The sequence below is a fragment of the Frieseomelitta varia genome, unplaced genomic scaffold, assembly GCF_011392965.1.
Source record: "Frieseomelitta varia isolate USP_RPSP 00005682 unplaced genomic scaffold, Fvar_1.2 scaffold_384, whole genome shotgun sequence".
NCBI classification, from domain to species: Eukaryota; Metazoa; Arthropoda; class Insecta; order Hymenoptera; family Apidae; genus Frieseomelitta; species Frieseomelitta varia.
The window spans coordinates 184,079-193,637 of NW_025110128.1; the positions used below are offsets into that span (position 1 = coordinate 184,079).

A 9,559-nucleotide genomic window follows, 5' to 3' on the forward strand; every position below is an offset into this window, starting at 1 on the left:
TATATATTGTAAGTATAAAAATATGTAAATATATATATTCAACTATATATTATAAATATATATATTTAACTATAATATTATAAGTATAAATATATATATTCAACTATATATTATAAATATATATATATATATATTTAACTATAATATTATAAGTATAAGTATATATATTCAACTATATATTATAAATATATATATATTTAACTATAATATTATAAGTATAAATATATATATTCAACTATATATTATAAATATTCAACTATATTAATATTCAACTACATATATTATATATATTCAACTATATTAATATTCAACTACATATTATATATATTATAAATATATATTATAAATATTATATAATATATTATATTAATATTATATAATATATTATATTAATATTATATATTATATTATATTATATATATTATATATATTCAACTACAACTATAAATATTTCCACATACAGAATTTTATTTTCCAAATTGCCGTTACAGTTCCTTGACAGAAATAAATGTAGACTTCCAGTCCTACGTTTTCATATCTTCCGCGCGTGGCTTACGCTGAATCGTCTGGCTAATATTTCGAGCTGACATCTCTCTTCCGGGAATGTCTTTGTCAACGGAGAGATATTCGGAGGGGCAAGATAAAATTGTAACTCTCCTCGGTGGATCTTTCGGTCAGTCGTGTATCTGGGAGAGAATGGAGTGTAACTTCTCCAAAAAATTGTTGAACACGGCCTCCAAACCGGGGACCGTTTGTTTGACGCACCATTTCGCGGTCGTCGGGCAAATTAGGATTATGGCGGCGACGGTGACCGTGAGGGGCGCGAGGAACACCCAGATTATCTATAAACAAGAGTCTCGTCATCTGTCGGCGAAGCACGATATTTCATTTATCTTCGACAAAAGTGCAAAGTGGTTGCTCCAACGCTTGTAGAATCGTGCTACTCGTTGCGTGAAACATTCTCGAATTTGAAAGTGTACACCAAGGCGGTGAAAATAGATTCTTTTTTTTTTGCCGAAACAGTAAATGCAACAAACGACACGTGAAGAAAAATGTCGATTTATCGGACATTAATTAACGGATTAATCAGCCGTTGTTTTCGAACGAACACAGATATTCGTGATATTTCTTGAACTGTAAATGCGATAATACATCGAAGTGCAAACAACATGTAGGGAAATATTGATTCGCCCGAGATTAATTAGCCGCACGGTTACGGATCTTTTTTCTGCTTTAATGAGCCGTGTAATTGGTAGAATGGGGAAAAGAAAACGTACGCGGAATAGAGTAGAAAAAGGGGAGAAAAGTGCACGGAAAATTTCGAGGCGAAATGAAGACCTGTGTAGAAAACGAAAAAAGAAAAAAGGAAAAAAGAAGGAGAAATGAATCGAGAGGAGCGTAACTTACGTAAGAAATCCAGGACACTATCAACCAGCCTAGCAACACTGTGCCAGCTGTGTTCAAATATGGCGCGTACTGCGGCCGTAGAACGTACTTCAGGCAGGGGAATTTCGCCCTCAAATCTGTCAGAATAACTTCGAGCTGCATGAAAAATTGATAGATAATAAAGCTGGAAATTTTCGTCGGCGGTTATTATTCACGTTGACGAGGTTATGCATACGCACTGTCATAATGGGATTACTATGATTTATGAGTCTGTTGGCCAACGAGAAACGAGTTTCAACTCCGAAATGTGTACAGTTATTCAGACGGGTGGGTGAGAGAGATTTCAATATCTTCTAACGAATTTCTGTCAGGTTTTCGAGTAAACAGAAAATTCAAATATTCTGCTGATCACAGATCTAACATTTCGGATCCGAGAGAGGGAATTTGTCACAGACGGATAATTTCCCACGTTTTCAGTAATTATTTGTACAATGAAATATTACTCGTTGATAATACATTCATGAATTTGTTAATTCAGTTCACACTCGGTAATCAGTGTACGCGTATAACAAATTCATTGGATTTTCTTTTTCAGTTGAATACAGAGTAGATTTATCAGATTTTATCGGTTTGCTTTTTTAATTATCCTTGTGGATGATGATAAACGATGTACTATAATTGCTTTCTTTAATTCTGTTGAAATTAATTTTCCAAAAGGGAATTTCTCCCTCTGAACGAAAAGTTTCGCGAAATACTAATATATATACTCCAAGAGGAGTTAAGAAACTTAATTTCCTAGAAATTAATAAATAACTTCCAACGAATCGTTGCCACTGGCAATTATTATAAAATAATTAACTTCTAAGAGATGACATTTATAAATAATTCATAGTAAGTTTCTTCGTAGAAAATGAGAATACTGTGGAATGAAATAAAATAATTTCCTCGGGATATATAGTTTGGAGATTGCAATGTAAATCACTATATACACTTACGTTCATGTTTGTGTATCTTTGTTACAAGACGCACACTGAAAAATTTACCATAACGAATCTTTTCGTCTTCGCTACATCTCACGTTGCACGGTTCACTGTCAGTTCGATTAACCCACATAAATTCCCTCAATTGACAATCGTTCGATTAGGATCAATTCAATTTCGCAAACTTCAAACGAAATGACCATTCGTTCTTGAAATATCCTCTTTCGAATGTTATTGGTTAATATTTTCAGAAAGAATTTCGTAGAAATAATTCCTTACGAATTCTTTTGGTGAACAATTTTTCGAAAATAAGAAAGAAAATTCTTCTTGGGGAATTAATAAGTCACGTTTTGCAGAGATAATTAAGGAAAATTAATTGACAAATTTCGATTCGTCGATCTGTTATTCCCGTTGATATTTAATTCCACAATTGTAAAGCCGCCAATTTCCATCGTCGGCTGATAAAATTGAAATTCCCCCTAACCTATTTGCTCGTTTCGTTTCAAACCTGATCTCGAGGCTGTAAAAATCATATCACACGCTCGCCGATAATTGCTTTTTAAAGCCTCCATGCCCTTAATACTCCCATTGCCAGTTTTCGATCTTCGTTAGAATTAAATTTAATTAATCCGTCGTATTAAATTTTCCCGCGATTTCCAATTTTCATATATTCCCGATGAACTCTCCTACGTGCCATCGTGAATCACTCAGCGACAGTAAAAATGAATCGTCGAACCTCGAAGAGGTTTCAGAAGAAAATATTGAAGAATTTTCTCCGTGATCTTGAAGACTCAAGCCTCGTAAAATCTTGCTGTTTTCACAATTCGTTTCTCTTCTACTCAACTTTATTGAACCGCGAACGTTAGGTTTGAATAATGAAATACTACGACTTTTTTGAACTTTTATATTTAACTTGTATATTTGACTTTAGTCTTTGAAATTGAATAAACCGACGAGAAAAGATCGTTTTTTAAGTTTAGAGAATTTTGCGTTAGCTTCTCTTTTAAATCTCTCCGCAATTTTTGACAATTTTCACGAATTTTCGCGTAGCTTTTCGCAATTTTTTCAAATTTTTTACAATCCTTCTCGTGCAAGTTTTACGTTCTACTTTGCTTCGCATGGTACAGCATTGGCAAAAACAAATACAAAAAAGTTCTAACGTTTCGTGGTTCTAATCCCAGCTATTCAAAGTTCAATAAAATAATGAAAAAGGTGGAAAAAATCATATAGCAAAGAATTTCAAAGAGGAAACCTCAATCATCGAAATTCTATTATATAACGTCTCAGTCACGAAAAGAAATTTTCGTATTCCACACGCTACTGTTTAAATATATCGACAACTTTTTTTTTCTTGTTTGAATTTTTTCTTGTTACTCTTTGCTGTATCGTTCGGTTCGAATCGAATTTAAGAGGTCAAGAACGGGCGGTTTTTCCGAGTGGAAATGTTTTCCTCGAATAAAATCGAGCACCGCGCTTTCAGAGTACGTACGCCTGTTTTTATTTAGCTGGATGCTCCAGTGGCAACGTTTCCCTCTCGCCCTCGAAAGAACATCGTCGAATACCACGTCATCCGCCGATAATTAATTTTCCCTGGCGAAATTTCAATTAAAAACACGTCAACCGCCGCTCGACTTTACACCATAGGATCATCACGCGAGAGTCGATCATAATTGGATATTGTTAGACCTCCTTTTTAACGTCTCCCGGTCATTTTTCTTCCCTCTGTTTTCCCACTCGTCTTCGTAATTTACGGAGAGATCCGGATAACAATAGCGGCGGGGGAGAATTTGTTTTCGACGCGAAAGTATTGATTTTATTAGACGAGAGGAAAAGTTCTTGGCTCGGTTATTTCAGCAACATTGCTTTGGCACTTACAGGTGACGTGAAATTTATTGCTTGTCAATCATTTCTATCCAATGATGTTGTACCAACGAATTCAAAAAGAAAGCAACGAATCATTGTATACGGCCACTCGTTATGGTCCGCAATCAATTGCCGTTAACCTCTCAGCGCTGGAATGACGTGCCACGCACGTCGAGAACTTTTTGTCCCAAAATTGCAATATTTTCTCAGTTTCAAGTATATTTAAGTATAACCCAGGCAAAACAAGTAATAAATTTATTATTTCTTAATAATTTCTATCTATCTACAGTGATGACATACCGGCAAGTTCAAAAAGAAAGCGACAATTTATTGTATACAGTTTGGTCGCTCGTTATGGTCCGCGGTCAGTTACCAGCGGCAAGTGCTTAATCTCTAACGCACGTCGAGAACTTTTTGTCCCAAAATTGCAATATTTTCTCAGTTTCAAGTATATTTAAGTATAACCCAGGCAAAACAAGTAATAAATTTATTATTTCTTAATAATTTCTATCTATCTACAGTGATGACATACCGGCAAGTTCAAAAAGAAAGCGACAATTTATTGTATACAGTTTGGTCGCTCGTTATGGTCCGCGGTCAGTTACCAGCGGCAAGTGCTTAATCTCTAACGCACGTCGAGAACTTTTTGTCCTAAAATTGCAATATTTTCTCAGTTTCAAGTATATTTAAGTATAACCCAGGCAAAACAAGTAATAAATTTATTATTTCTTAATAATTTCTATCTATCAACAGTGATGACATACCGACAAGTTCAAAATGAAAGCGACAATTTATTGTATACAGTTTGGTCGCTCGTTATGGTCCGCAGTCAGTTACCAGCGGCAAGTGCTTAACCTCTAACGCACGTCGAGAATTTTTTGTCCCAAAATTGCAATATTTTCTCAGTTTTAACTATATTTAAGTAAAACGAAATAGGCAAAACAAATGATAAATTTATTACTTGTCAATCATTTCTATCCAATGACGTCATACTGACGAGTTCAAGAAGAAAGCGACGAATTATTGTATACGGCCACTCGTTATGGTCCGCAATCAGTTGCCGTTAACCTCTCAGCGTTGGAGTCGAGAACATTTTGTTCCAAAATTGCAATATTTTCTCTAGTTTTAACTTTATTTAAGTATAACTCAGGCAAAACAAATGATAAATTTATTACTTGTCAATCATTTTCTCTATCCAGTGACGTCGTACCGACGAGTTCAAAAAGAAAACGACAAAATTATTGTATACGATTCGGTCGCTCGTTATGGTCCGCAATCAGTTGCCCAGCGCAAGTGGTTAACCAAGAGAACGGCTTCGCGCGTTGCAGAGAAAAGAATTTGAGCGTCAAATTTTCGAGTTCTTTCACTTTCAAGCTCTCGTACCCTCAAATTTTTCCTTACTCTCTCGCGTATTGTCCTCGAGTTTCCAAGTTCTCGCGTTTCACGGTCCCCGAACTTTCACGTTTCTAAATTCTCGAATTTTCAATGGGCTGGGAGGGTCGTTAAAGTTGCAAAATTTGAATCAACACGCAACAGGCAAAAAATCCTTTCCCGACATCGCGCGCGAGAAAAGAAAAAGAGGGGAAATGCACGCTTGTTAAACAAATCCGCACGAAGATATTTTTCTAAATGGTGTATAGCAGCGACTAGTGCGAAACTTTTTCGATGCTCCTCTCCGTTTTCCGTGGAATTTAAACTAGCGAGCTTTCAGAAAAAGCGCGAACGTTTTTTCCGCGTAGGAAATAATATTTTCATCGTTTTTTTTTTTTTTTTGTTTCTTTTCTCTCTTTTTTTTTATTTTCGACAACTTTCCGCCAAATCTCTCGGCAACTCTCCGCGCGCCTTTGTCCGTCCGCGTTTTTTTTCATTAGATTATCTCGCCATATAGCTCGCGTCCCGTAGAAAAATCCATTCTGTTCGTCAACAAAGGGGAGACAGCGTAAGAAAATAGGAGGCCACTAACGATGCTCTAACAACGTTGTAAATCTCACGGTACGGACAGCGCGTTACAGATCGACGTTGAAGAAACTCAGTTTTCTCTTCGAATGGAAACGAAAAAAAAAAAAAAGAGAAATGTACAGGATCGAAGAAGCATTCTTCGACTTTTGCTGCTCTTGGGAAAAAAGCGAGATAGAATGATTTTTGTAACAATCTATATAATAAATATATACATACACGAAAGAATAATTTTAATATTTAGAGATGTAAAAACGCACGCAGTGTAAAATATTATCGAAATGTAAATAAAATAGCCGATGCAATAATTTAACGGGATATTTCATTGGGATACTCAGAGTCATTGGAAGTCATTTATTAAACTGCGATTTTGTACATTGTATATTTCAGAAAAGCGTCGTTGACAAAGCTATTATTTGAGACGTGTATACGTATTTGAAGAGAGACTGGCAATTTTTATTGAACACCGTTGATAGTCGTCGCCTCGGAAGTATCCTCCTCGATGGATTTTCTCGATTCGTCTCGCACCACTTTGCCGTCGTTCGTCTCCTCAATTTGATCAGCACCGGGACTATGAACCACCGATTCTTCCTCTTTCTCTTCTAATTCTTCTTCCCTCGACGCTGGTACGAGAGGAAAATCACGTTCGCGAGGGAACGTTTCCTCAACCATGCCAGGTATAGCACTTCTGTAGTAAGGTGTCTCCGGTTGACGCATGTTTATGGTTAGTAATTTCACGGCTGTTACAGGGCCACGATCCACATGGATCTTGTAGTACGCGTCCGACGCCAGCCTTTTAGTCTCTCTCACCCCAAACTACGGACAGCCAGGTATTCAACATTAACTGGACACGGGCTTTACGAAGCCCTGCCTCTTATGTCTCATTTATCGATAGAAAATTTTTGAAAATTTCCAACACGCACGACGGATCTTGTTCAAGACAAGTGACTTTACAGATGAAATTAGTAGAGAAGAGGACTTTAAACGTTTGGTATTCAGATCTTTCTGCGAGACACAGATTCTAATGTTTTCTTTTTTTTTTTTTTTTTTTTTTTTTTTTGTACGAATCAGGCCAAGTTGTCACGCCGACGATTCGCTAAAAATTGTCATCGCAATCGTCGCAGTATTATTTTACAGAACGTAGCTGAAATGTATCTGACTGTCAATATTCGAAATTTGATTGACATCACTGGGAACTATTATTGGAAATTTGATCAGTGACAATCTAATGCCAACAACATTAACGATATTCAGTGCCCGCCGCTATTATATTACCACAGAAATTTCTTCATAAACATCGAGCTATTAGATACGACAGTCCTGTTCTGTCCCTAATTCTATTCGCTAATTACCATTTAGCAATCTGGAAAATTCACATGAGAATACGTAAATACTCCCGATTAATTTCTTGTTCCATCCTATTAATTAACTGCGTCGAGCGATTTTCGCGTGATTCTACAGCCGTCGGTGTGATCGTGACGTTGAAGAAGGCAAGGTGGAATCGCGTTAAAACAGAACAAGTGGACCGTTAACGTTTGGATTAATTAGTTTGCCGCTAGGAATATTCGTTGAAACGGGTGTTTGTCGTGCACAGTTTGCCAACGTTGGAGAAAATGTAAAGCCGCCTGCGAGACACTGCGGGGAACCCGGTTAAAATATTAGGTTATTACGCGATTTCGTGATCCTGCGACTCGTAGGATCTCGTCGCGCGAATTACGCCGGTGAAATTAGATCACCTATTTCACGCTCTCCTTCCGTGGATTCCCCGGCTTTTCGTAATTTCTTCCACGAAATTGTATTTTTCCACACCAAATGCGTGATTTCTTCTCTCCTTTCGCTTTCTGTTTTTTTTTTTTTACGTAGTAGTCGGGGCAAAGTGACAAAATGGATGAAATGAAACGAACACGCATTCCCCTTTCTGCTTTTTCTTACTTGTCCCTTTTTGCAAAGAATAAATATTCCGCACCACGAAGGAAATATTTCAGATCCCTAGACCTTTTTCCAGTTTGTTTGTCCGTGGTGAAAGATGGAAGAGTATTATTATTTCTGAAAAATGTTCGCATCTCTGCCTCTGTTAAAATGAAGATTTGCAAGATTCCTACGTTTCTCCAAATAAAGGATAATTCACCTAATTTGTTACCAAATTCGTGTCACGCCGGAAATTAAAAAATTCCCAATTTAAGTGGCCTGATCTCACGTTGTTGCATCGCCGGAATTAAGATCTACGTATCGTAACGCAGTGTAAGCACAGAACGTGTGTTCCTCGATTTCATATTAACACTCACAATGATTATCTTGCCGGATTGTTGGAGCATGAATATGGTGAACGGGTGGATGATGGTGATGGTCACTTCCATCAGGCGCAACACGGCAGCGACGGAGGCTAGAACACCGGTTAATGCCACCAGTAACACGAGCTCGAGCAACACCGTTATCGCCTGAAATATCGGACGCCGTTTTAACAGTGGCAATTGCGAGGGGTGGAAATCTTGGAACGAGCCAACGCCCCCTCAATGTTCTACGCGTTCCAAGACAATACGGATTTATATACACCGTAGTTCAACCGAACAAAATTGATATTAATGACCAACAGGGACAGTGGGTTGCCCCGTGCCCCTAACTGTTGAGGGATTATTAATTATTAGACGTTCTGGTAAAGAGGGACGTGATCGTTAATTATTAGCTCGTAGCTTCGTGAGACACATAGTAAATCAAACGCGCCCTCTGGAATTAAAACTCGCTGGCACAGAAATCTTGGAAGAGTTAAGGAAGAATGTTGCGAATTTGCCAATTCATCTCTATTTCTTTCTTTCCTTTCCTTCTTCTTCTTCTTTTTTCTTTTTATTTTTTTTCGTCTTGTGGCATTCACTCGATAATAACAATAATGTAAATGACCATGTTAAAAATTTTTGAAACCACGAAAATCGAACATCTAGTAACAAGTAAGAGAAGTCCGTTATACTTCACGAACGTAAATTGAATCGATCGACATGCTTCCGTAACCTTCAAACGTTGCCCGAGTCCCCATAACCTTCGTGCAAAAAACTCTCGTCTCGTTGATCGTGCACATTCAGGAAGAAGGATCAGTGTTTGTCTCGTAAACGTGAACAAAAGACAAAGAGAGAGCGATAGAGGGCAAAGAGTCTCACGCAGAGTATCGCCATTTCCAGTGGTGCGTGTTCGGCTGGGGGCGCGAGAAACGAGCGAAACGCCAGTTGCCGTCGATTTCATGGATAAAACGTCGATATCCAATTCATTCCCGCGAGTTCCAGTCCACGGCGAAGCTACATCCTCATAGTCGCTTCCGGTTCCGCTTCACCGGCGTCAACTGCACCGTGACACGAAAAAAAAGAAGAAAAATAGCAACGACGCGT

General features: G+C 37.7%; 2 protein-coding genes across 2 annotated transcripts; both read right to left on the reverse strand.

Moving 5' to 3' along the window:
- Nucleotides 1-663: 663 nt before the first annotated feature.
- On the reverse strand, nt 664-1,548 carry LOC122531303. Its single transcript, XM_043659107.1, has 2 exons — nt 1,408-1,548; nt 664-842 (listed from the first exon to the last, which is right to left on the reverse strand). The coding sequence occupies exons 1-2, from the start codon at nt 1,546-1,548 to the stop codon at nt 675-677; spliced, it is 309 nt and encodes a 102-aa protein (XP_043515042.1). The 3' UTR covers nt 664-674.
- A 5,090-nt stretch (nt 1,549-6,638) lies between these two features.
- On the reverse strand, nt 6,639-9,559 carry LOC122531301. Its single transcript, XM_043659103.1, has 3 exons — nt 9,335-9,559; nt 8,471-8,623; nt 6,639-7,001 (listed from the first exon to the last, which is right to left on the reverse strand). Exons 1-3 carry the CDS (start codon nt 9,347-9,349, stop codon nt 6,642-6,644), a joined length of 528 nt encoding a protein of 175 aa, XP_043515038.1. The 5' UTR covers nt 9,350-9,559; the 3' UTR covers nt 6,639-6,641.